Source organism: Heteronotia binoei, chromosome 18 (assembly GCF_032191835.1).
Source record: "Heteronotia binoei isolate CCM8104 ecotype False Entrance Well chromosome 18, APGP_CSIRO_Hbin_v1, whole genome shotgun sequence".
NCBI lineage: Eukaryota > Metazoa > Chordata > Lepidosauria > Squamata > Gekkonidae > Heteronotia > Heteronotia binoei.
Genome location: NC_083240.1, coordinates 24,384,291 through 24,410,142, shown reverse-complemented (window position 1 = coordinate 24,410,142; position 25,852 = coordinate 24,384,291). Strand labels below are relative to the sequence as shown.

Genomic DNA, 25,852 nt, shown 5'->3' with positions numbered 1-25,852 from the left:
AAGACCACCCCAAGAGACCCATTCTGTCTGGACAGAAGCTAATTTGGAATGGCAAACTGACATTTGGAAAAAGATTCCCAAACCAAATCTTCCTGTTTGCAGCTTGCTTATCAAAGTGATTTTTTAAAAAATTACAAATGGGGATGGTGCTGAATTGGGGGGCTTTCAAAGACACCCCATAAAGTGTCTGAATGTGCAATGTTATTAGCACCCCTGCCTTTTATCTGCAAAAGCTGTACTTGGCACCCTTTGAACTCACTTTCATTATTGTGTCCAAGTGGAGCTTCCGTGTGCAAAGCAATATACCTCTGCCATCTGAGTGCTAGGAGCAAACAACAGAAAAGGGCTGGTACCTTCATGCCATGCTTTTGGGCTTCTGGAACTATCTGACTGGCCATATCGGAAGTAGCAGACTAGGTTGGATGGATCTCTGGCCTTTTGCAGCATGACTCTTTCTGAAATCAAATTTCGCAAGCACATTTTGCTTTCAAAAAAGGTGGCCGAACACATGCAAAAAAAATTGTGTCAGCTCTGGTCTAACGTGGATGTTGCGTTGTTCGTGTTCAGCCTGCAGAGGGCGGTGTAGTTGTGCAGCCTGTGCCTCTGTGTGTGCGTGTCTCTCTGGAGGTATAGCATTTGTTCTCGAAGCATGGTGTGAAAAGCTGCTGACACACCAGCCAAAAGCATCAGGTGTGCATATGTGTGTCTCCTCTGTTTGCGCCATGAGAACAGGACTCCGGTTCCACACTTCATGTGACATCGTGCCTGCGATATCTCTGAATGAGAGGTCCATCTGTCCCCTTCTTACATGTAGGGCTCTGACAGAGGTGGGGCGTGCCTCAGGATAAGGAGAAGGGGACAACAAAAGGGCCACAAAATGAGGGGGAGATGGGCCTGTCTGTCCCTGGCTGGGTCACACTTTGCTGGTAAGTTTTGCATCTACCCCACTGAAGTGAATAGGAGATGCATATTTTCCATTTATTTCAGTGGGGCTGGGTTGGAACCAGACTCAGTTCTCCCTAACGGAAGAGAAAGTGGAAGTTCTGCCCGCTCCCACTTCCTGCTGTAGACCTCCACTTTACCCCTCTTACCATTTCTGAAGGTCCCCCTATCCCTTTGCAATGGCATTTGCATCTGAAGGAGGATCATTAGGTAATGGTGGAGGATCAGTGGGCTGCAGCAGAACACAAGGAGGCAGAGAAGCTCTCTGTGGTTGATGGAAGAACCTTCTGCTAGCAGAAAATTGACTCTGGAACCAACCCCAGAGTGTCTCTTGTGTCCAGGGCTTTTTTTTTTTGTAGCAGGAACTCCTCTGCATATTAGGCTACATCAGGGGATGTGGAGCTTACAGTAGGCCCCGTACTAACAGCCCTGTAAGCTCTTGGAGGATTGGCTACATCAGGGGTGTGTGGCCTAATACGCAAAGGAGTTCCTGCTACAAAAAAAAGAAAGAAAAAAGCCCTGCTTGTGTCTGTGTCCAAAATCCATTTGGCTTTCCCCACCAAAGCTCCCAGCTTCTGCATTTGTGCCTGCAGTCTTCAGTCTGGACCACTTTTGTTCATGTGCATCCTGCTTGTGTGCTGGGGGTTGTGGGCCCTTCCTCACATGCAGCCCCCCTTCTTGTTGGGAGGGGGGTCACACCATAAGGCCTACAGCTTTCTCCATCCCCCATTTCCCCTCATCCATTCCATTCCTCTAGGTGCTTTTCTAATTCCTCAGATGCTGCAGGTGATTCCAGCATCCAAGGAGGGTTTTTTTGTTTTGGTCTCAAGTAATGCTGATCTTCTGCACATCTCCTTGGGGGTGCGCGGAGCATCTCACGCTCCTACGTGTTCAGGTTGATTTTCTGTAACATATTTAGAGAGAAGAGATTGTATTATTTTTTCATACAGCCAGCTGCGGCAATTTTCGGAGTTTACCACGCTAATCACTCTGCCTCAGTTCTGCTTATGGGAAGCGTTAAGTAGGGGGAAGGGAGGAGAGGGGGGAGGGGATTCAAACTGTGAAGCATCTACATGCACTTTGACTTGGAAGTGAAAGGTGATGCCGTCTCTGGAGGTGTGAAGGAGGATTTTCTCATGACTGTGATGTAAAATAAAATCATGTGGAATCAATAAAAGTCCTTCCACCCCACACTCCAGTCTCCAGTGGTTTCTTTGCAAGCAAATGGGTGATGGGTTGGTTCTTTTGGGACAGCCATCCAGTTACCTAGACCAACATCCCCCAAAAGCAATTTTGTGCTTTTATTTTTTAGTGTGTGTGTGCACCTGGAAGTAATGGCCCTACATTGGGGGCCTGGAGGATATTCAGAGCAGTGGCTGAATAAAGCCTGCCCCTGCCTCCTGGTTCTGGTATTCCAAGGAATCCCCCATCCAAGTACTTGCCAGAGTCAGCCCTGCCTAGCCTCTGAGATCTGATGAAATTGGGCTTGCCTGGGCTTCCAGGCCAAAGTTTCATGTTGTTCTAGATCAGTTATACATTCTGTATGCAGTCAACTCTGCACATCAAAAAGCAAGGCTTTCCCTCTTCCCCTTCCTGTTGCAGAAGGGTGCCTCCCCCAATTTTGTTCCGGGGGGCGGAGCAGTCAGTTAGCATTCCCAGGCTCCAAGTAGTGGCTGGAGGTCTCCCAGAATTACAGTTCATCTCCAGAGCAGTTCTCCTGGAGAAAATGGCTGCTTTGGAGGGTGGAGTCTATGACATCATACCCCACTGAGGCCCCTTCCCTCTCCAAACCCCACCACTCCCAGATGCCACCACCAAATCTCCAGGAATTACCCAACCCAAAGTTGGCAATCGTAAGCGCAGTGGAGCTCAGGAAGCAAAGTGGGGAGGGGCCACAACAGGAAGAGGGAATCCGTAGAAATCATTTGCCCTTCTTCTGCATACAGAAATGCCATTCTGTCCAAGAAACTGTAGCTGGGTGCAGTCTGGTAATGAGAAGAAAAAGATATTGGATTTATATCCCGCCCTTCACTTCGAAGAGTCTCAGAGTGGCTCACAATCTCCTTTACCTTCCTCCCCCACAACAGACACCCTGTGAGGTAGATGAAGATATTGGATTTATAGCCCGCCCTCCACTCCGAAGAGTCTCAGAGCAGCTCACAATCTCCTTTACCTTCCTCCCCCACAACAGACACCCTGTGAGGTGGGTGGGGCTGGAGTGGGCTCTCACAGCAGCTGCCCTTTCAAGGACAACCTCTGCCAGAGCTATGGCTGACCCAAGGCCATACTAGCAGGTGCAAGTGGAGGAGTGGGGAATCAAACCCAGTTCTCCCAGATAAGAGTCCGCACACTTAACCACTGCACCAAACTGGCTCTCCAAATGAGGTGGAGAATCATTTGAGGAGTTAAAAGGGCAGATGAGAGGGTGGGAGAAAAAGATCCGGAGGCAGGGGGGTGCAACTGCTGTCCCTGTTAAGTGTTGGTGGGAGACAAGAACAGAAATCCTAAGAAGTGAGGGAAGTTGATTGAAAAAAACAGCTGTGTGAGCCATGCGAAGTTCCTTTAAAGGTCAACTATTGCACCCCTTGAGCAATGGTGACACCTGACAGCTGCCCATTAACATGTACCTGAGATGTGCCTCCATCCACAGAGTGTAGTGGTTAGGAGTGTGGACTCTAATCTGAGAGAACCAGATTTGATTTCCCTCTCCTCCTCCACATGCAACTGCTGGAGTGACCTTGGGTCAGTCATAATTCTCTCAAAGCTGTTCCTCTCAAGAGCCATTTCTGTCAGAGCTCTCTCAGGCCCACCTACCTCACAGGGTGTCTGTTGTGGGGAGGGGAGGGGAAAAGAGGCTATAAGCTGCTCTGAGACTCCAAGTGAAGGGTGGGGTAGAAATCCAATCTTTTCTTCTTCCACCACCTTTCTCCCTGCCCACCAGAAGCTAACCTATCTTTCCATGAAAACCAAAGTGGGGGGGGGGGCTAATTTTGCAATGACCCTCTTGGCATCTGGAACAAAGATCTTGAGCCAGCACAATAGAACCATTTGTCAACCTGGAGGAGACTTGGCCTTCTGCAGCAACATTATACATGTTGGAATTGATGTACCTGGAGGGTTGAAACCACAAACACACAGGCCACCAATGCCCTGCGTGTGGGCAATCGCAGACTTATGAGGATGGAGGGTTGTGTACTTGTACAAAGACTGTGCACAAGCTCCACCCCCATGATAGCAGGGTTGCTCCAACTCGAGGCATGGAGAATGAAACAGAGGCAGCCAAACTGAGAAGAACTAAGTTGTGCTGGATCGTGCCAGTGGTCCATCTAGTCCAGCATCCTGTCTCACACAGCAGTTGCTCTGGAGAGCCAACAAATTGGGCATAGAGCAGGGGTGGCCAAACTGTGGCTCGGGAGCCACGCGTGGATCTTTCACATATTGTGTGGCTCTCGAAGCCCCCACTATCCAGTTGGCCATCTTGGAGAGGGCATTTATCTCTTTAAACCACTTCTCCAAACCAAGATAGCCAGCAGCCTGGTGAATGCATTTCAAGTTAAAATTGCTTTCTTTCCACCTCTCCCTTCCCACATTTTCCTTCCAACATCTGATGTTCATGTCTTGTGGGATGTGGCTCTTAAATTAATCAAGTTTGGCCACCCCTGGCATAGAGACTGAAGCCCTCCCCTACTGCTGTCTCCTGGCCCCGATATTCAGAGGTTTACTGCCTTTGTATATGACTCACTTCATTAACCATGGCTTGTAGGTATTGATGAAACTCTCCATCATGAATCCTTACGCTCACAACCATCGTGGCTGCATCCACTGACAGTGAATTCCACACTTGACTAAAGGAGTACTGATAGTGATGGGGTGAGGTCATGGGAGCCAAGCGGCAGTCATTGGAGGTCACTACTTCACCGTGCTTCTTTGCAGCACTATGACGAAAAGCAAAGCGTTGCATTCATTTTTAATAACCAGTCCAGGCTGACAGGCTCCTGAATCCCTGTACCTAGGGTTGCCAACTTTTCAACCAGTGATACCTTTCAACTAGCAATACCTTTCAACCACCTTTCAATCTGCAGTGACAAGCAAGTGGCAATGTTCCTGTGCACGCTAAAGGCACAGCAGTGAGGGCAGATTAAAAAGTTGGCAACCCAGCAACTGCCAGAAGGATGTCGCTGTGTCTGTGGGTTTTTTTTTTTTTTAAGTGGTGGAAGGGCTGCATGTCCAAATGGTGGGACATGCTGCAATTCAGGAAGCTGCTGGTTTGAAACCTAAATTTAAAACTGACTATTCAGCTTGTGCCACTCTGGCCTTTTTTTTTCCTGAACTCGCTTGTCTTCAGGCTCCACCCCTGAAAGTCCATTGGTTCTTCCCAGCCTGGCTAGGCTATAAATGCTTCTAGAGGAGGGCCTCTTTCTCTCCTGATACTGGGCAGCAGCAGCAACATCATCCATAGAGGGAGGGGAGGGGAGGGGAGGGGCATCTTTGTGGAAAGGGAATTTTAGAACAGAGAGGGATTTCTCAACAAACAGCAGCTCAGATGTGTTCCAAGGCAGCTGTGCTTTGCATGTTTAGGACAGGAAGATCCCACTCTGGTTCCTAACTTCTTTGGCTTTCCTTCTCTTTTTTTCTTTCTCTCTCTCCTCTTGAGAGACAATTACATTGTGTGCCCAATTTGTGATTTCAGTATATAAAATGTATGCTAGTTGTTCTACCACAAGCCTGCAGTGGAATTTGGTTCCAGAAAGGGAAGGCCTGAAGCCTGTAAATGGATCATTTAAAGACCAAAATCTTTGCAGCTGGCACAGCCATCTAGTTGGGGTCTTGCCTTCTCTCTGCCTCCCTGCCCTTTTCTCTAGCTCAGGGGTCCTCAACCTACGGCCCGCGGGCCAGATGCGGCCCGCTGAGGACGTTTATGCGGCCCACCGGGTTATGGCAAAATCAGACCGGAAGTGACGTTCGACCTAAACTCGCGTTAGCAACGCACACTTCCGGCACTGGGCTGAGGCGGCGGAGACGGAGTGTGAGGTGATACCGAGGTGAGGTGAGTTCCCAGGCCAGGGTGTGTGGTGTGGGGAAGGGAGAGAGATGCAGAAGACGGAGAACTGACGGCCCGCAGCCTTGTACAGTAACGGCAGTCCGGCCCTCCAACAGTCTGAGGGACAGTGAACTGGCCCCCTATTTAAAAAGGTTGAGGACCCCTGCTCTAGCTTGCCTCTTTCCCTGAACCCTGTTGGTCCTAGCCTAGCATTGTTACCTTTACAGCAATCCTGCCAGTCTCTGAACTAAGAGGAAGGTCATCTTAAAGATCAAGGAGCAAAGTAACGCCCCCCCCCCACCACACACACACTAGAATGCCTTTCTGAAAAGAACGCTACTTCTCCCATGGGGTGTGGTGAGGGATTTGGTGTGCTGTCTTCCCTCCTTGATCAGTCTGCCAAGACCAGTGGTAGTCTAAGAAATGAATCCTATACTGAATCGGACCCTTGGTCCATGGAGGTGAGTGCTGTCTACTCAGATCGGCAGCAGCTCTCCAGGGACTCAGGCAGGGTCCTTTTAACTGGCAGCACCAAGGATTGAACCTGGGACCTTCTGCGTGCCACACAGGTGCTCTACCATTCAGCCATGGCCACTCCCACTGATATTGTACTACCTGGGGATGGGAGGCCCCCCTAGAGAGGAGAAGCTCTGATTCCACCGGGCAAATTGGCACAGCAGCTAGCGAGGTCAGCAAATGCGCTCCCCAAACTGTGCTAGCAACCTCCGGAAACGTATTCTGAGGTGTTTGCATTTGTTCTGGCAACGGTTCGCCTTCACAGCATGTACGTTTCCACTACATTACAAATGCCCTGCATGATGTCTTGATGCACAAGTGTGAGCTTTGGAACTCCACAGATCAGCTGAGTTCCTTCTTTTTTTTTTTTCCTCCCGGCTTTGCATCCTCTCCTAACCAGCCCTCAGGGGGGAAATTAGGTTAGGCCAGTACAAATTAACAACAGAGAAGAATCCGAGAGGGAGGGCACCTCATGACCAAGCCAAGCCTGCGTCGGTTCACATGACAGTGCTGCACCCATCTCAAGAAGCGAGGGGCCATGGCTGGTTGTATTTTAGTGTACAATTGCTGTGTACAGTTCTGGTCACTACATCTCAAGAAAGATATTATAGCATTGAGGAAAGTGAAGGAAATGGCAACTAGAATGGTTAAAGGGTTGGAACACTTTTCCTATGAAGAAAGGCTAAAGCGCTTGGGGCTCCTTAGCTTGGAGAAATATCGACTGAGGGGTGACATGATAGAGGTTTACAAGATTATGCATGGGATAGAGAAGGTAGAGAAAGAAGTCCTTTTCTCCCCTTCTCACAATACTCATGGACATTCAATGAAATTGCTGTCAGGTTAGAACAGATAAAAGGAAGTACTTCTTCACCCAAAGAGTGATTAAGACATGGAATTCACTGCCACAGGAAGTGGTGGCAGCTACAAGCATAGATGGCTTCAAGAGGGGATTGGATAAACATACGGAGCAGAGGTTCATCAGTGGCTATTAGCCACAGCGTATTGTTGGAACTCTCTGTCTGGGGCGATGATACTCTGTATTCTTGGTGCTGGGGGGGGGGGGCAACAGTGGGAGTACTTCTAGTGTCCTGGCCCCACTAATGGACCTCCTGATGGCACTTGGGTTTTTTGGCGACCGTGTGACACAGAGTGTTGGACTGGATGGGTCACTGGCCTGAGCCAACATGGCTTCTCTTATGTTCTTAGTTTGTATAACAAACTGAACCTCTGGTCAATGGGTCCTAGAGCCCCTTGGCCAGGCCAGTGTCTCCAGAATCTCTTGTATGCATGGGGGCATTTCTGGTATCCTCAAACAGGTATCCTCAAGGCTTTTTTGGTAGAAAAAGCCCAACAGGAACTCATTTGCATATTAGGCCACTCACCCTGATGTCACCATTATTTCACATAGGGCTTTATGTAGAAAAAGCCCAGCAGGAATTCATTTATATAGTAGGCCACACCCCGACACCAAGCCAGCCGGAACTGCATTCCTGTGTGTTCCTGCTCAAAAAAAGCCCTGGGTATCCTTCCATGAAACAGACATGAGAATTTGATGTGCCAGACCTCTGGAATGTTTTGTTGCTTCCAGAGAAAGAGCTCTATGAAACCACACCACGACCCTGAAAGTAGCTACATTTATTTAGCAGGATTAAAAAATATTTCCACTAAAGCAATCTGAATGTACAAACCTATAATTTTACAGCCTTTCAATAAATATCATTTCTGTCTTCCCCCCAACCAATGTGCAAAGATAGGATCTTTCTGGTAAGAAAATAGCAAGATCTGGAAAAAAGGAAAGAGTCAACGAAAATAACATTCTTTTGAGGTTCTTCTCCTCCACCTGTCCCCATATCTTTGCTGCTCCTCACAGCTGGAGTGGGGAGGCAAGTGTGAGGAGTGAACACAACATCTTTGGCCCATTCAAGAATGCAAGATGGCCGCACGTCCCAGAATACCTCATGCCTCTTCTGTCAGCCAGCACTGTACCAGAGGTCAGGTCATTATACGACTCTTATCAAAATTTCAAAAATCTGAACAGAGTCTCAGACTACTGGCTAAATGCCCCCCAATTCCAGCTGGTCTCTGGGCTGCCCGTTAGGGGCCCGGTCTGTTTATGTCCCACTAAGTCTTCCACCTCCCCCCAAAAAGGTCTCCCAAGCTTCTGAAAACACAACTGGTGACCTGTTCATCTCCCAAAAACTAAGGATAACAAGCTGAACTTTGCTTCAGTTGTTTTGGGCACACCACTACAGAACAAAACAATGGGAAAGCATCAGAGAGAGAGGCATCTTGTGATCAAATTCAGTCCATCTCTGTTCACATGACAGTTTTGCCCCCATCTCCAAAGCAAACATTTGGTTTTTTCGGTGACCCACAGCACGAACTGCAACATCACCACCCCCAAACTGTAGACTGATCCATTTAGAAAAGCAGATGTGTTGCTTGCCGTTGTCTGCAGGGAAGTGTTTGGACATGTAAATCTTGAGTGCCCAAAGGGTACAGTAGCAATATAACAATACTACTAATAACAACAATATGAAAAGCGGATGGATGGATGGATGGATGGATGGATGGATGGATGGATGGATGGATGGATGGACAGATAACAGAACTGCAATAAACTCAGAAAAAAGAGGCAGAGGGGAGTATGTAAAGCCAGTCCTCTAGGCTAGGGTTGCCAGCTTTTCAATTTGCCTGTGCTCCTGTCCCTTTAACAGCTACTTCCTCTGCAGACATTTAGCAGAGGTAACACTTTCCTCCTCGCAAACCCATCCAAAGCTTCACTTGCACATCAAGCTCCTGTTCAACGCAAAGCGGCCTGCCAACCTGGTTTTCTTTCGGGTCAGTTGGCAACCTTCTTCAATGAATTTGGGGGTCTGATACCAAAATAGCGGAATAGTAACACAATTGCAAGTCCAAATGCCCAAACTCGTGAACATTCCTTTTGCAGGGGCTTCGGCATATAACTTCACAACTGTTGCTCCAGACGATGCTCAGATGGTCTCAAGAACTCCCGAGAAGGAACCCAGCATTGTCTGCTGGAATGACATTTGTTTCAAAGGACACCAGCTCTGATAGATTTTGAAAAGGGATCAGACACACAAACAGGGTGCGGTCACACATGCTAAAATAATGCAGTTTCAATCCCTTTCAGAAACTGTTTGAAATTGGATTTTGCCATTTTCACACAGCAAAATCCAGCTTGAAAGTGCCTTGAAAGTGGATTGAAAGGGCATTATAGGGATGGATTCCTCACCAGCAGTTGCTCCACCTCAGGGCTTCTACTTTCCCTGGCTCAAGTGATCAATTCCCCACCAGTTGCTGCGTGAGGCACAGTTTGATCCAAGGCTCCCTCCAATTTCCCTCGCAGCTTCTGGATCTCCATAAAACAAGAGCAGGTAAAACAAGAGCAGGAAGCTGCAAGGGAAATTGGAGAGAGCCGTGGATCAAAATGAAACTGTGCAGCAACTGGTCGGTAATTGACCACTTGAGCTGGGGAAAGCAGAAGCCCAGGGGCGGAGCAACTGCTAGTGAGGAATCTGTCTTAGTGTGTGACTGCACTATAAAAGAAGCTAGAAGGTACCTATGAAGAGCTATTAGTGATGATAACTAGGAAAATGGAGCTTCCATGTTCGGAGTGAGGATAGAATCCTCTTCTTAGGGTTCTGCTGCCCCCTCCTGGCAGCCCCAGATAAAAGTGTCATTTTCTGCCACCACAATCTGATGATCTCACGAGTGATAGATTTATAAACAGTCTGTGTTTTTTATTGGCTGAGCTCTGGAAAAGAAACTGGCAGTGGAGTTTGAGGCTGTCTCAGCAGTGTGAGCCCAAGAGAAGGCAGCGGCATGCAGAGTTGGAAGTGACCTCAAGAGGGAACCAGGGGCTACAGGCATTCCTGGGCCTCTAGGAGCTTTCTGACCTGGATGGTCTAGGCTAGGCCAGTCTCGGAAGCTAAGCAGGGTTGGCCCTGGTTGAAACGTGGACGGGAGATCAGCAAGGAAGTTCAGGATCACTATGCAGAGGCAGGCAATGGCAAACTGCCGCTTGTAAAAGTAAAAGCTTGCTTGCTTATCAACTGGTCCCAATTTTGATGTCCTGGGACAAAGAGGAAAATGCAGGCATGCAACAAGGAAACTCTCCTAAGCTGTGAAAGGAACACTGCTCCTGATGAGATTCTGGCCACCACATAGCATTTTGGATATTCTCTGTGGGTACTAGAGCTGACATGAATTGCAGGGACGGGGAAATTTCTTGAGCCAGTTGCCAGCTGCTTAAATTGATTTGGTCAGCTGGGCTGTTTTTGGTTGGTTTTATTTCTAATTTTATCATAAGCCACCATGAGTTTGCACAGGAGACGGGCAGGGCGAAAGTCATTTAAATAAATCCATTTCCCCTTCCGCTTCTCTCTTTCTGGATGTGTTCTTTCCAGGGTGCCAAGCAAGGTATTTTGGAAGTCTGCGGCATCATCATGAGCAATTTCTCCTAGGCAAAATCCCTTAGAAAAAATTGTGGGCTATGGGACTGCCTGCGAAGGGGGACCAACCAACGTTAACTTCTGAAGCGGGCTTGCCCAGTTGCGGCAATGTCAGAAGGTGGTACCTCAGCTTTTTCTTTGAAAATTCAGCAGGTTGTGGCTGCTGCCATTCACCCTTAATGGGCACGTCTTCAATTCTGCAATTCTGTTAAGGGTCTCAGCAGCCCTTCCTACTCTTGAGTTATTTCTAGGTCTCAAAGGCTCAAGGCAGGGTGACCATATAAGATTTGTCAAAAACATTGGGGCAACCGGTCGGCAGTGGCCAAGAACCGAACATCTTCTCCTAGGCCCTGGTGCTGCAGGATCTTTTTGTATCCTCAGGCAGACAAGAGAGCTCTGATGTGCACACGATGGGAACTCATCACAGTAATGAACATCAGGCAGCTCAGAGGTGTGAAAAGGGCAGGCCATGGGTGCCCAGAAGCTCAAAGGCAGAATCCTGGAGGCTTGGTGAGCTTTTTGTTTCACTGACGGGCAAGTGCGGCGAGGTTTGGTTATAAGGCGATCGTTGCAGCGAAGGCTTCTTTAAGCTTAAGGTGGAAGGTGCACGGTCGGGACCGAATGGCAGCGCATGCGCAGATGGGTGGGTGAGATGTAAACAGTTTGTGGTCTCTGAGGGGAGCCAGGGATCGGCGGTGGGGCTAATGGGAGTCTGTCATCTGCTGCTGAATCTTCTGCAACATTTCCTGCATTTGCCGCAGCTGAAAGAAACAAAAGAAGCACATCTGAAGGCGGTTATAAATCACAGAGTCATACATTTTGTCTTCTGGGACAAGTTATCTACTTTTACTTATTAAGGGTTTAAAAAGCAACTTTTTCAAGAGGATTCAAGGCTGGTTACAAAATGAGAGTACCCATGCCTCTGGAGAAAACGCCACTGTAATGAATACAGTCGATCATTAATAAAGGACCATAACCCACCAAAGCAAAAGAGGAAATCCAATCCTCCCTCCACCCAAAAAAAGAAAACCTCCTAAAAAGAATGCATTCCAATGTCAATGGCCTCCCAAGGTCCTTGTATGCTATAGAGCTTGTTAAAGGTTGGAGCCAGTTTGGGGTACTCGTTAAGTGTGCGGACTCTTATCTGGGAGAACCAGGTTTGATTCCCCACTCCTCCACTTGCAGCTGCTGGAATGGCCTTGGGTCAGCCATAGCTCTCACAGAGTTGTCCTTGAAAGGGCAGCTACTGGGAGAGCTCTCTCAGCCCCACCCACCTCATACGGCCGGGACTCTGAGATTCAGAGTGGAGGGTGGGATATAAATCCAATATCATCTCCTTCTAAATATTTTCAGGCAGACAATTCCACAAGGCTGGGGTCACCACTGAAAAGGCACCACAACTGGGGATTGGGGAAGTTGAACTAAGTAGCATCTGATACCTTTAAGAACCAGGCTCAGGTGTGGAGTACCTGCTTTGCAAGTGGAAGGCCCCAGGCTGACCCTCTAGCATCTCCACTTAACAGATTTTAGGAAACAGTTGGGAAAGGCCCTTCTCTGCCAGAGACCCCAAAGCAGACTGAGTTGGGTAAACCAGTGGCACGTTCCTTAGGCAGCTGCTTAGCACAGAATCCAGATGCTCGTCCCTCGAGCCCAGAATCCAGGTACCCCCATTGTCTTCCCCATGGCTTCCAAAGAACTCACCTCTGCATCCTTCTCCCGGATCAGCTTCTCTGTCTCTGAGTCCAGCACTGGAGGGATGGCAGGGATGGGGAAATCTGTCCCACTTTCCCTGGTGAGTTTACTATTCAAAGAAAGAGAGAGAGAAACCATTACGAATGGCAACTTAAGCTCATTTATTGTCTCACCCAGGCAGCAGAAGATCAGACAAACAGATGTCTGGCTTCTCCAGAAAAGCATCGTTTCTTGACAACGGAAAACTCCCACACTGGCTTACCTAAATATGAAGATCTGAGAGCTTCCCAAGTCTTGACAAGGGATCAGATGGACGAACCTGCTGCTGTAAACCTCTTGCGGCGACAAATGTCTGATCCGTCATAGCAATGTCGATGTTCTTAAGATGCATTCTAAAGCCTCTCTGGAAGCCCAGCATCTCAAGGTGTAGGACTGCCAGGCTCAGCCTGCCGTTGGCACCGGTGTGCCATGCAAACTGGCCATCCTGATTTGGGTACTGCATGGCAAAGAGCAGGTGTTCTGATCTAGGAGCCCTTGTTTCACTTCCTGACTCAGCCATGAATCCACAAGGTGGCCTCAAGCAAGCCGTTGGCTGCCTGCCTCGCCTTCATGCCCTGTTTGTATTATGAGCCTAACACCGGCCTCCCTAACAAGGTTGTTGTGGATGACCGACATATCTGCAGAGCACTTTTGAGAACTTAAAACAGGGTATAAGTACTATTTATTTAAGTTAACGTGTCTTGATCAAGTTATGGTCAGATGTATCAATTATTGCAGCTGGTATTAGTTCCAAATTGGGATGCCAACTTCAGGTGCAGAAATACCTGGAGATTTGAGGGTGGAGCCTTAGAGAGTGAGGTTTAGGGAAGGGAGATACCTTGGTAGGGTAAAATGCCATATAGTCCACCTTCCATAGCAGTCATTTTTCCCAAGAGAAGAGGAACAAATGTATTAAACAAATAATAAATAAGCAATTTAGATAGTCTGGAAATGAGCTGTAATTCCAGGAAGTCTCCAGTTCCCACCTGGAGGTTGGCAACCCTAGTTCCAACCCGTCCTCTGGGTTGGGGTCTGAGAATGTATTGCTTCAAATGGCCTTTCTTCCCATCATTCTTATTAAGCATTATTTCCCCTTTCATTCAAATATTGCAACTCCTTCAGCCTGCACATTTTAATCAGCCAGCGAAAGGGCAGGCCCCTAAATCATTCAGGAGATAGCTGTAATTACGATTTATTATTGATTTTGTATCATCTGGTGCAACTGTAGCTCTTTGCGGTCTGCTAGCTTGAAATTTTCTCAGAGTCAGTGAGCTGCCTTCGTGTCATGACAAAAATGGCCACCACACGAAAGGGCAGCAACTTCTATCAGGTGACTTGGTTGGACTCTTGCCATTCACAAAATGGCTGCCAAGCATAAAGGCCTCTGTTAAGAGGGAATAGAACTGCCAAACACCTGCTCCTTTCTCAAAGAAGGCAAGGAGGGAAGGGTGGCTGCTCAAAAAAGGGCAGGGCACTCCTCTTCTCCTTCAAGACAATTTAACTAGGAAATTTTGTAATAGTCAAATCCAGATTTGGGTTGTATTCATTCAGCCATGGATTTGCAGTTCCTCCAGCTTTTTTGCCCTCACGCTTACTGGTGCTCCCATTCATATTGATGAAAAAGCAACCTGGATATGACAGGATTTTATCAGTATATGTGATCATGTTTAGAACACAGAGGCAGGAAGATGCATAGGGATATAAGGGACAGAGAGCAGCTGTTCAAAATTTGAAAACTATGGAGGATTCCCATTTCATCACTGGCTTTTCAGAAACCAGTCTGGGTCATGTGGGACTCCAAACCCTATGGCAGTCATCCTTGCTCAGTCACATCGATATGGCACCGATTCCACATTTCAGGACAGTTGGCAATGTTCTTGCTCGATAGGGCTTGTGGGTGGTAGTTGGTTCCCACCTTGAAACAAGACCTGTGGAGGAATGAGTAAGCTGCAAACCTTTGTGATGCAGGCCTCACACCAGGGAGGGCAGTAAATATGGCGATTTTTGGTCAAGTGTAATGGCGAATGTGGTTCTTCATGAGCTGGAGAGTAGGATCATTGCTCTAGGGTTGTATTCAGAATGGGGTTGTATTGGAAGCATCCCAACTCCAGAGAACCAGCTTGGTGTAGTGGTTAAGAGTGGCAGACTCTAAACTGGAGAACTGGGTTTGAATCCCCACTGCTCTGCATGACCTTGGGCCATTCACAGCTCTGAGAGCTCTCTCAGCCCCACCTATCTCACAGGTTATCTGTTGTGGGGAGAGGAAGGGAAGGCAATTGTAAGCCGCTCTGAGACTCCTTCGGATAGTGACAGGCAGGGTATAAAAACCAACTCTTCTTCATCTTCTTCAGATAGTCCTTGTCCCCATGCTCTTGGAGGAAGGGCTCCAGAAAAACAAAGCCAACTTTGCCTCAGTTTGACTCAAAGAGTGTCGCTACATTTCACAGATGGTGTCTCTTCTGTTTAAGTAGCAGCTGAGGCTTATGATATGTCGATGGTTGCTTTTCTTATGGTGTGGATATGGAAAGTCTCTGATTTTACTTCAGAGCCACAGCATTCTCTTCTCCTGTCCCATTCCTGTGAGAAAGTTCCTGTGTTCCTTCTCTTGCCATCCCCAGATTTCAGAGACATTCCAGACTGTGTGCATTTATGTCCTCAAGAGAATGACCTTTTTCAGTGCAGTATGTATTCCTAGAACGACACTGGTTGATTCCTTTGAGAGCCCTCCACAGGCCCTCTGTGGTGTGGCACACAATCATCTTAGAGCACCTTACAGCAGAGGAGCCCAATGTGGTGCCCATCAATCCCTCTCCATCACCAGATGTGGTTGGGGCAAGAGGCTTCTGAGATTTGATTGGCTGTGCAGATTTTTTAAATGTGGCTTTGGCAGCAGCTGTCACCACAGCACAAGGATCTTTAGGTAAGGCATGGCAGCCATTTTGTGGCCGGCTCAGCCTCCCGCAGCAGCCATTTTAATGTGTGTCAGAATTCCACAAGTACCCAGAGGCTCAAAATATTGGGGAATCTCTGCCATAGAGCACAGCTTTGAGCATGTATGAGGACTCAAGCCTTGCTGAGTGCTTTGTGAATTTTGAGAAAGGGTAGACAACATTGCCAAAAATGGGGTGTGGGGCCATTCACAAAGTGACTAGTGTGGAGGGCAAGTCCATCTCTTTCGTGTCTGATTTAAGTGTAAAAGAAAGAGGATGAGTTGCCTCCCTGCATGATCACAGCCAGGAAGACAGTGCCAAGACCAGAGATATAAGAAAGTATGCCTCTGACCAAATCACTGTCACCTAGCTATGTAGTGCCTGTCCAAGGAAAGCTCAGCGTTTCGTTCATCAATCAACTGATAGGGAGTGATCCAAAGCTGTCTGTTATCTTCTGTTCCCTTAAAGACACCTTGAATGGTCCCCAAGAAGCAAGTGGGCCCCAGGAAACACATCAGTGGGAACCATGGCAACCATGGACATCATGTCAGGGAATCACTGACTTAAAGAGAGAGTACATTGGTACCCTTAAGGCCAGCAGAGTTTAAATCTGGACATTTCTCATATGCAAGCACCTGAAAGCTTCGACCCAGAATTAAACTTTATCAGCCTTCAAGGTGCCACTGGTCTCAACCTGTTTTATTGCTTCAGACCAACATGGCTACCCACCAGATTCTGACTTAAAGCGTGTCAAGTTTTAGAAGTGGGAAAGGGATGACGCTAAAAGGAATGTCCCAGAATGAATATAGGGGTGAGCTGGTTCCTTCTAAAGGATGTAGAAAACTAGTGATTTTCCAAAGGACCACTGAAAAAAATGGGAATTGGTTGCTCTTGAGGGGCTGTCTCCAAACGGAAGAATTTCAGAAAAATTTAAGACAGTACACATACACTGTCACTCAAGAAAAGTATTTGCAGAATCATGTCTCTCCAAGAAAGATTCGCATTGGTAAATGTAAGGGACACAGTTTTGTGGGGAAAGTAATATCTCTGTGTGCAAAGGTTTTTAAAATGCATGTGTCATCTACTATTTCCTTTGTTGCCCACACCTGACGAGGTGTCATTGTGGCCAGAAAAACCCTGTAAATGTCCTGTACCAATGCTGAAGCTTCTCTCCAGCCTGGAACTGGGCCTTCCAAATCTCTCTCTCTTTCATGGGTACAAGCAGCCAAAGGCAGACTTGACATTCTTAGCTGCCAAACACAGCAGGCTCTTTACCTCATTATATCAATCTGACATTCCAAATTGCCCTAGATTCATACAAGAGTTACTATACTGGGCTGTCCATGAATCCTGCCACACTGTGTTTTTAAGCCATGTCTGCCACGTTTCAAATATTATTTCTGTCTTCATCTCAAACGGGAAAAACAGTATGAAGGCAGACAGAGAGCAGTTGATTGCTAAGTTCTGGTTCAGCTAGATCACCCTTTCCTCCTTACTTTTCCTCCTACTGCTTTTGTCTATTTATCCTGACTCTAAAAATGTTACTGCAAAGACCATATAAACCCTCAGTCACATCCCACCCCCTCGTACCATCCCAATTTTTCTCACGAGATACTTTGTGCTATAGTGGAGAGAAAGGGAATGGGCCTTGGAGGATGCAGACAGATGCAATGTTTTTAGTGGGTAAAAACAGAGGCAATGTTTTTAGAAGGCGAAGACAGAAATAACATTAGCAGCCCCACTGTGCCTGATCCAAAGCACATCTCTTTGTTCCTGTATCATGTATTGTTTGGCTTCAAATACATATGCGGGGGCCTTCTAACAAAGGAGAAAATGGTCTGCCTGAAACTATGGGGGAGTGGTAAGGTTGACATCTGCACTGGCATTTGATTCATTGGTTTGCGCACCTTTCATTTCAGTTGCAAAATTTGGAGAAAGCTGGCTCCCTTCTTAGCTCCCTATGCTTCCTTTGTCAACAGTATGTTTCCTGTGCCACCTCCATACCCTCAAGCAATTTCATCCTGCATCTGCTCCTGCAGCTCTTTCCATTAGGCCAGCCCAGACACAGATCCTATGTGCCTGGCCCACTCTCAACCACTCCCCCCTCCCAGTTCTCTTTGCACCACCCTCTGACCCTAGCCTCACTACTCCTGAAGTTCTACAAACTGGGAAAGACTGTGGCCCACTGGGTGAGCACTTGTTCTGCATGCAAAAAGTCCTGGGTTCAAGTTTCTCCCATCTCTGGTTCTCGGATGTCAGGCACCCAATGTTAGAGCAGACCTTTCTCCACCTGAGACCTGCTGTCAGCAATGGAGGATGGAGTAATGGCCTGACTCTGAACAAGGCAGCTCTGAACAAGGGCCTCTACAGCTCAGGGGTTGAAGATTCCCTATTCCATCCCTCTTGCGTTCCATTAAAGGTCCTCCCTTTTCTCTGCATGAGATCCTGAAAAGCTCCTGCCAAGATACTGCTCCTAAGCATTTCTCCCCTGCTCTAATCAAGTGGATACATGTTGTGTTGCACATTTGCATCCTGACTCTCTTTTTTACACCACCACTCTCACCTTCTGGGGTTCCATATTCTCATTTTCCTCACTTGCAAGTACTGGTTTCTTGGGGGGGGGGTGTTTCTGGTCTGCACGTTTAGAGAGCCAGTTTGTAGTAGTTAAGAGCGCGGACTGTAATCTGGGAGAACGGGGTTTGATTCCCCACTCTTCCACATGCACCTGCTGAGTGACCCTGTGTCAGCCACAAGTTCTCTCAAAGCGTTCTGCTCAAGAGCAGTGCTCTCACAGCCCCACCTACCTCACAGGGTGTCCGTTGTGGGGAGAGAAAGGGAAAGAGATCGTAAACGGTTCTGAGACTCTGAATGAGGAGCAGGGTATAAATCTTATCACCTCTTCTTCTTGATCCCTCTAGTGGTCAATTTGATATTACACAGAGTTATCTGACATATCTCCCTGCAAATTTTTATGCCGGACATAAAGCAATGTAACCTCCCATTAAAGGGAGCAAAACACGGGCAGAACAGGGGGAGAAAAACCACCCCCAAATAGGAACTTACAAGTGAGGAAAATGAGAATGTGGAAAGGCATTCTGATTGGAATATAAGGGCTCAGGGATCCTACATGTATCTGATGAAGGGAGCTTTGACTCGCAAAAGCTTATACCCTGAAAATCTTGTTGGTCTTTAAGATGCTACTGGATTCAAAACTAACTCCATCAGCATATTAACTCGGTATAAGGCGGTTTCCTCTGTTCGTGCCTGTTCACTGTTTTGCCATCAGTGTTATCACAAGACCAGCCTCCTGCCTAGGCTTGCCAAGGGTGCAAACTAAGATCTTGGCCAACATTAATCCACACCTCCCCAAAGACCCCTCCTTCCCACAGGCGAAAGGTAATGGACCCGAGACAGTTGTGTGTTGAAAATAAGCACTTTATGTAAACAGGCAGAACCCGGACAGACATCGCTTTGGGAGGGAGGAGCGGGGAAGTTCCCCAGCTTGGCACTGGGGACTGGCTGGGGGGCTGATGAGAATCCTCAGAGACTCTGAGCCCAGGGTGGTCCTAGAGCCCGAATACGAGAGGTGCTGCCTGGGAGGGGCCCTCGTTGGCTCACTCCGAAGAGCAGTCACTGCAGCAAAGTCTCAGGGTAGAGGAGTCTTTCCTGTTCCCAAGAGGAGGGCAGCGGAACAAGCGAACGAGATACCAAGCTTAGAACAAGCCACTCGGGAAGAGGGATGCCCCCAGGGGACCCCCCACCCCGGTCTTGCCCCATCCCCTTTCTTGAGGTTAACTCCCATGACTGGCTCCGATCCTAGACCAAACCCTCACCTAACACCAGTGAGCATCCAAGACGCCTGGCCTCAGTTCAGTCCTGTTTCCCACGAGCAGTGTTCCCTCTAAGCTGAGTTGGCGTGCGCTAGCTCACAGATTTTTAGCCTCCAGCTCACACATTTTTCTTAGCTCAAGAAGGATTACCCCAGAGCACACTAATTGATGCAACAGCTCACAACTTTAATGCCAGTAGCTCACAAAGTAGAATTTTTGCTCACAAGACTGCAGCTTAGAGGGAACATTGCAAGACTTGCCCTTTTGGTGTGGGCCAGCCACTCGCTTTCTCTGCACCTTCAAGCCAATTCCTTTCTTTAGCTGCTTTCACACATAGGATAATGCACTTTAGCGATCATTGGCAAGTGGATTTTCCTGTTCCACACAGAATATTCCAGTTGCAAAGGATTGTCAAAGTGCATTGTAAATGCATTATCCGACATCTGTGAAAGCAGCCTTAATCTCCCATGCCAGGAGAGGGAATTCTCTGCCTCGTAATGTTCTCGTTGAGAAACCAAATGTGTAATAGGGCTATTTGGGGTTTTTAGCAGAAACAAAGGTGCCACAAAATTTATGAAATGATGCAGTCATTCAATGGATCCCCTCCCCAGTAAAAGAGAATCCCCCCTTATTTAAAGAGGACTAGCACCTTGGAGGGCATTTGGAGTGGAAACCCAGAGACAAAGACAAAGAGGCAAAGACAGAAAATTAGGCTTCCACACCCTGTGTCCTTTCCAGCATACTCGTCATTCACAAAGCCACAATTCTGGTTTGCTTTTCAGAGCTGATGGCATGATTTTTGTCTAGGGGCTTTTCTGGGCTCTTTTTATTTTTGCCATTTGTGGGACCGTATTGCATCAGGCTTTCCCCCCCACCCCCCATACATGTTTTGCTCCCTCTAGTGATCACTTTGATATTACACTGCTGTATCTCCAGCTTATTTCCCTGCACTTGCAATATTTCTAGAAAGGAGAGTCCCCTTTTCCCCAAGGAATCAAGGTGAAGCTTGCCCCCTATTGTGCACTGGTACCTACACAAATCTGAGCAAGCAGGTATCAGTGGTGGATCATTTATTTGGATTGCATGGTGATTCCCCTGTCATTTACATAGGTTGTGTCTACTGGTATACAACCATGAAGAGCCCTGTTCTTGGGGCCCTAATATCAGTAGGGTAGGATAGTTAAGAGGAAAAAACTATGCAACTAAAGCCAATGCTAACTGTTCTGACTTCCAGGCTGGAGCTCATGCATACAGTCATCTGCCGTAGGGACACTGGAGAAGGGAAGAACTGAGAGTGGTACCAATAGGTGGCCATGAACAGGGTTTTCTGGGTGGAGGAGTGCACTGCGTTGTTGTACACAAACTCAGTTAGAGGAAGTAGTACTACCCAGTTGTCCTGCTGCTGGTTAGTGTAGCATCAAAGGTACTGTTCTACGGTAGCATTGGTGTGCTTGGTCTGACAGTTGGCTGAGGATGAAGGGCAAAGGGTAACTGGACTTGAGTGCAAAGAAGACAGTGCAACGCCCGCCAGAAGCGGGAGCTGAACTTGACTCCGCAGTCAGTGATTAGGTGTTCTGGTGTCCCATGAAGTTCAAAGATGTGCTGAATACACAACTGTACGGTTTCCTGAGCAGTAGGAAGCCCGAAACAGGGAGTGAAATGGGCCATTTCTGAGAATAGATCCGCCACCGCTAGAATGCATCTGTGTGTTCCTTTGAACATAGAAGATCTGTAATAAAACCTATGGATATGATCTTCCAGGGTCCAGTGAGAGTGGGTATGGGCTGTAGCCACCTGGAGAGTTTCCCAGGAAGGTATTTTGCTCATCTACAGACCTCACAGGAGTTTACATACTGGGCCACATCAGACTGAACTTGGGGCCACCAGAATTCCCGAGTTAACAGGTGAACCGTTTTGTGGCATCCAAAGTGCCCAGCAAAACAGGAATCATGTACTATCTGCAGCACTTCCGCTCTCAGTGGGCCTGGCGCATATGCTTTTCCTCGATGGGTGAGCAGCCCATGTTTTTCGATTAAAACCTTTGTATGTAACTGGTTGGAGTCGTGGAATTTCTGAAAGTGCTAGCGAATGAATGGATCTTGAAGCTGTTGATCCCATATCTTGCCTGTGAGTCTCAGAAGAGATTGCATGGCAGCAAAGGTTTCTAAGGGTAAGATTATGGCTAAAGGATGCTTCCCATCCGGTGGAGGGATATACTCGGGCTTCCAAGAGAGCGAATCTTCTCATTTGTTCTGAGAGCTGGGTACGTAGAAAGTTAAAATGTGAAAAGAACAATGGCCAGCGAATTTGCCTCTGGCTGAGACGATGGGCTGTTTGGAGGTGCTCTGGATTACGATGGTAGGTATGGACTTGAACTGGGCGCTGAGCTCCCTCCAGATTGGGCCGCCAATCTTCGAAGGCTGCCTTGATCGCAGGTAGCTCCTGCTCCCAAATTGTATCCTTTCTCTCTGCAAGGGTAAACTGGCGACAGTAGTAGGCACATGGTGGTGGATCGCTCGAGGGGGTTTCTTGATGTGCAAGTACAGTCCCTATCGCCATGCTGGAGGTATCAGTCATGATGAACAAAAACTGTAAACATCAATACAATAACAACGAAGTGAATTTTACAGAAATTGTGTTCTTAGATTGTTAATAAAAAAAACTCCTATACTGCAAAAATGTGTCTGAATACAATTTCATCAACATAAAGCTTCTTCAGGGAGCCATAAAACGTCTTCAACCTGAGCCACTCAGGCTGAAAACATTTCATAGAATCATAGAGTTGGAAGGACCTCCAGGGTTATCTAGTCCAACCCCTTGCACAATGCAGGGAACTCACAAATACCTTCCCCTAAATTCACAGGATCTTCATCGCTGTCAGATGGCCGTCTAGCCTCTGTTTAAAAACCTCCAAGGAAGGAGAGCCCACTACCTCCTGAGGAAGCCTGTTCCACTGAGGAACCGTTCTAACGGTCAGGAAGTTCTTCCTAATATTGAGCAGGAAACTCTTTTGATTTAATTTCAACCCATTGGTTCTGGTCCTACCTTCTGGGGCCACAGAAAACAATTCCACACCATCCTATATTTGACAGCCCTTCACATACTTGAAGATGTTGTTCATATCACCTCTCACCCACTTCCTCTCCAGGCTTAACATGCCCAGCAACTTCAGCCTTTCTTCATAGGACTTGGTCTCCAGACCCCTCACCATCTTTGTTGCCCTCTTCTGGACCCATTCCAGCTTTTCTATATCCTTCTTAAAATGTGGTGCCCAAAACTGAACACAATACTCCAGGTGAGGTCTTACCAGAGCAGAGTAAAGCAACACCATCACTTCAAGTGATCTGGACACTATGCTTCTGTTGATACAGCCCAAAATTGCATTTGCCTTTTTAGCCACATTACACTGTTGACTCATGTTCAGTGTATGATCCACCAAGACCCCTAAAGCCTTTTCGCTCATATTACTGCTAAGACAAGTCTCCCCCATCCATGCATTAAATTTTTCCTGCCTAAATGCAGAACTTTACATTTATCCCTGTTAAAATTCATTTGATTGGTTTTAGCCCCGTTTTCCAGTTTATCAGGATTATCCTGATCCTGTTTCTGTCTTCTACTGTATTTGCAACCCCTCCCAATTTAGTATCATCTGCAAATTTAATAAGCATTCCCTTTATTCCTTCATCCAAATCATTTATAAAGATGTTGAACAAAACAGGTCCCAGGACAGATCCTTGAGGCAACATCCCATTTAAGCTGTGAAGCCTTGTGAGCAAAAATTCTACTTTGTGAGCTACTGGCATTAAAGTAGTGAGCCACTGCATAAATTAGTTTGCTCAAGGGCCATTTTTCCTGAGACAAAAATGTGTGAGCTGGAGGCTAAAAAATGGTGAGCTAGCTCACACTAACTCAGTTTAGAGGGAACATTGCCTTGAGGCACTCCACTTGTCACTCCTCTCCAAGAGGATGAGGAACCATTCACAAACACTCCTTGGGTGCGATCTGTCAACCAGTTACAGATCCACCTAACAGTAACAGGATCCAAACCACATTTTACCTACTTGTCAACAAGGATAGTATGTGGAACCTTATCAAAAGCCTTACTGAAACCAAGATAAACTACGTCTACAGCATTCCCCTGATCCAGCAACGTAGTCACTTTCTCAAAAAAAGAGATCAGGTTAGTCTGACATGACTTGTTCTTGAGAAACTCATGCTTGCTCTTAGTAATCACAGCCATCCCTTCTAAATGTTCCAGGGCTGACTGTTTGATTATTTGTTCTAAAACTTTTCCAGCTATAGATGTCAAGCTGATGCGTCGGTAGTTACCCAGATCCTCTTTCTCCCTTCTTGAAGATGGGGACAACATTCGCCCACCTCCAATCCTCTGGCACCTCTCATGTTCTCCAAAAATTATCAAAAATAATGGCCAGAGGCTCAGAAATTACATCCACAAGCTCTTTTAGAACCCTTGGATGCAGCTCATCTGGTCCTGAAGGCTTCATTTCATTTAAAGAAACTAGGTGTTTATGTACTACTCCTATGCTGATCCCAGGTTGGAACTCCATACCCTCATTATATGTTCTGTTTTTGCCATGTTGAGCCCTGTTTCCCTCAGAAGAGGAGGAAAAGTAGGCATTGAGCAGTTTCACCCTCTCTTCATGTCTCCTTGAAGAAGTTTTGTTGATTACAGAATGCTGGACTATTTGTGATGTCGGTTCTTGAGAAAGCTTGATGCGAAATGAGGCTTGACTTTGAGCTAGCCAACCTGTGAGAAATAATGTACTTTGGACCAATAGTTTCAAGCTTATGAATTAGTCTCGTGATTGGAATGAATGCATATCTACTTACTATGAAAAAAGACTGAGGACAAGTCACGAGAGCTGTGTTAATTGGCATTTGACAGCAAGTTTTTATTTTTTATTTATTTTATTTATTTAGTGAACTTATATTTCGCCCTTTCCGATAACGGGCTCAGGATGGATCACAGCACAAATGAGACAATAAAAACCTACACGTCGAATTGAAAACAACACAATAAAGCCAAAACAGTAGGACGATAAAATGAAATGCGCCAGCGGAAAGGGCGCATTTCACAAAATACGGTTTTTGGCCCAAGAAGAAGTGACGGTGTTAGTAATCAGATCCAGCACCTCAACAAGGCTATAAAGCATGATGTCATAACAAGGGAGGCCGACTGATGGAATAGTTGGTGGAATAGGACGCCTGTTGCGTCAACCTAAAGCCGGGCAGAACATTCTGTAAATACATTATTTATTTGTGTACGATTCTGTGTTGATGAAACTGTATTCAGAGACATTCTTGCAGCGCAGGAGTATTTATTACCAATATAAGCATAATATTTCTCTAGAATTCACTTCATTGTTATTGTATTGATTTTTACATTGTTTTTGTTCATCTACATTGGTTTCACGGTGTAAATCACTGGTTTACATTGGAGGTATCAGTCTCTACAATGAATCGCAGCCATGAGTCAGGGTACTGGTGCAGCGGTTCAGACACGAATCGTGCCACTTGGTTGGCCTTGGGTTTCCACTGAAAAGGTTCTCGAGAACACAAGAGCTGTGTCAGATGGACAGTGATGGAGGCAAAGCTTACTTTAAATTGTCAACGGTAGTTTGCAAAAGCTAGGAAGGGTTGCACAAAACATTCCAGGAATGTGGAGCCTGCCAGGTCTGCACAGCTTCGGCATTCTTTGGGTCCGTTTGTATCCCGTGTGGTGAAATCACATGAGCAAACTCTACTGTCCGCTGGTCAAGTGTGCATTTTTCTAGCTTTGCAAACACATTGTGCTGCCACAGTCTTTGTAGGACAGTGCACGAGCATGTGGGATGTTTTGCCGAGTTCCAGGAATAAATTAAAATATAATCTAAATAAATTATAACAAACTGGTCCTGGAGGTCTTGAAAGATATCGTTCAGGAGCCTCTGTAATACTGGTCAGCCCAAACAGCATTACTAAGCACTCAACTGTCCATATTTGGTGCTAAAGGTTCATCACTTCTACAAATGCGCACTAGATTGCATGCACCACAGAGGTCTGATTTTGTATAAACCCACACTCCTTTGAGGCGAACCAACAACTAGGGCAAAGTTTGGCAAGGAGGTCTGGGTAGCAGAAGATGACTTCCATTCAGGTCAAAGGAAAGGGGATAGATCTTCTAGAAAGAGGGGGAAAATTCCCTACCCACTCAAACAGGGAAAGTAATCTTTGAGAAGTACAGAAGTCTCTGGTCTGGTGTGATTAGAGACTGCCTGTAGAGACCTTCAAAGTCAGTTAACAACTCAAGAAGAGTACTGGTGTTCCAAGAGAAGGGGTTTGGGTACTGGAAGAGGGTACCCTGCCTTCTGGGCGTCAAAAGAGCCA

General features: G+C 46.9%; 1 protein-coding gene across 2 annotated transcripts in view; it reads right to left on the bottom strand.

Annotated features, from left to right (window-relative positions):
- Positions 1 to 11,660: 11,660 nt before the first annotated feature.
- Positions 11,661 to 25,852, bottom strand: part of SEPTIN4 (septin 4) — a 33,191-nt gene continuing 18,999 nt past the window's right edge. Inside the window, exons 10-11 of one of the 2 annotated variants that reach the window (XM_060259349.1) lie at positions 12,676 to 12,775; positions 11,661 to 11,735 (exon numbers count right to left, since the gene is read on the bottom strand). In XM_060259349.1, coding sequence (XP_060115332.1) covers positions 11,676 to 11,735; positions 12,676 to 12,775 — 160 coding nt within the window. In that variant the 3' untranslated portion in view covers positions 11,661 to 11,675. Of the gene's footprint in view, positions 11,736 to 12,675; positions 12,776 to 19,154; positions 19,302 to 25,852 lie in introns of those variants that run through there. The other variant, XM_060259350.1, reaches the window with a different exon arrangement.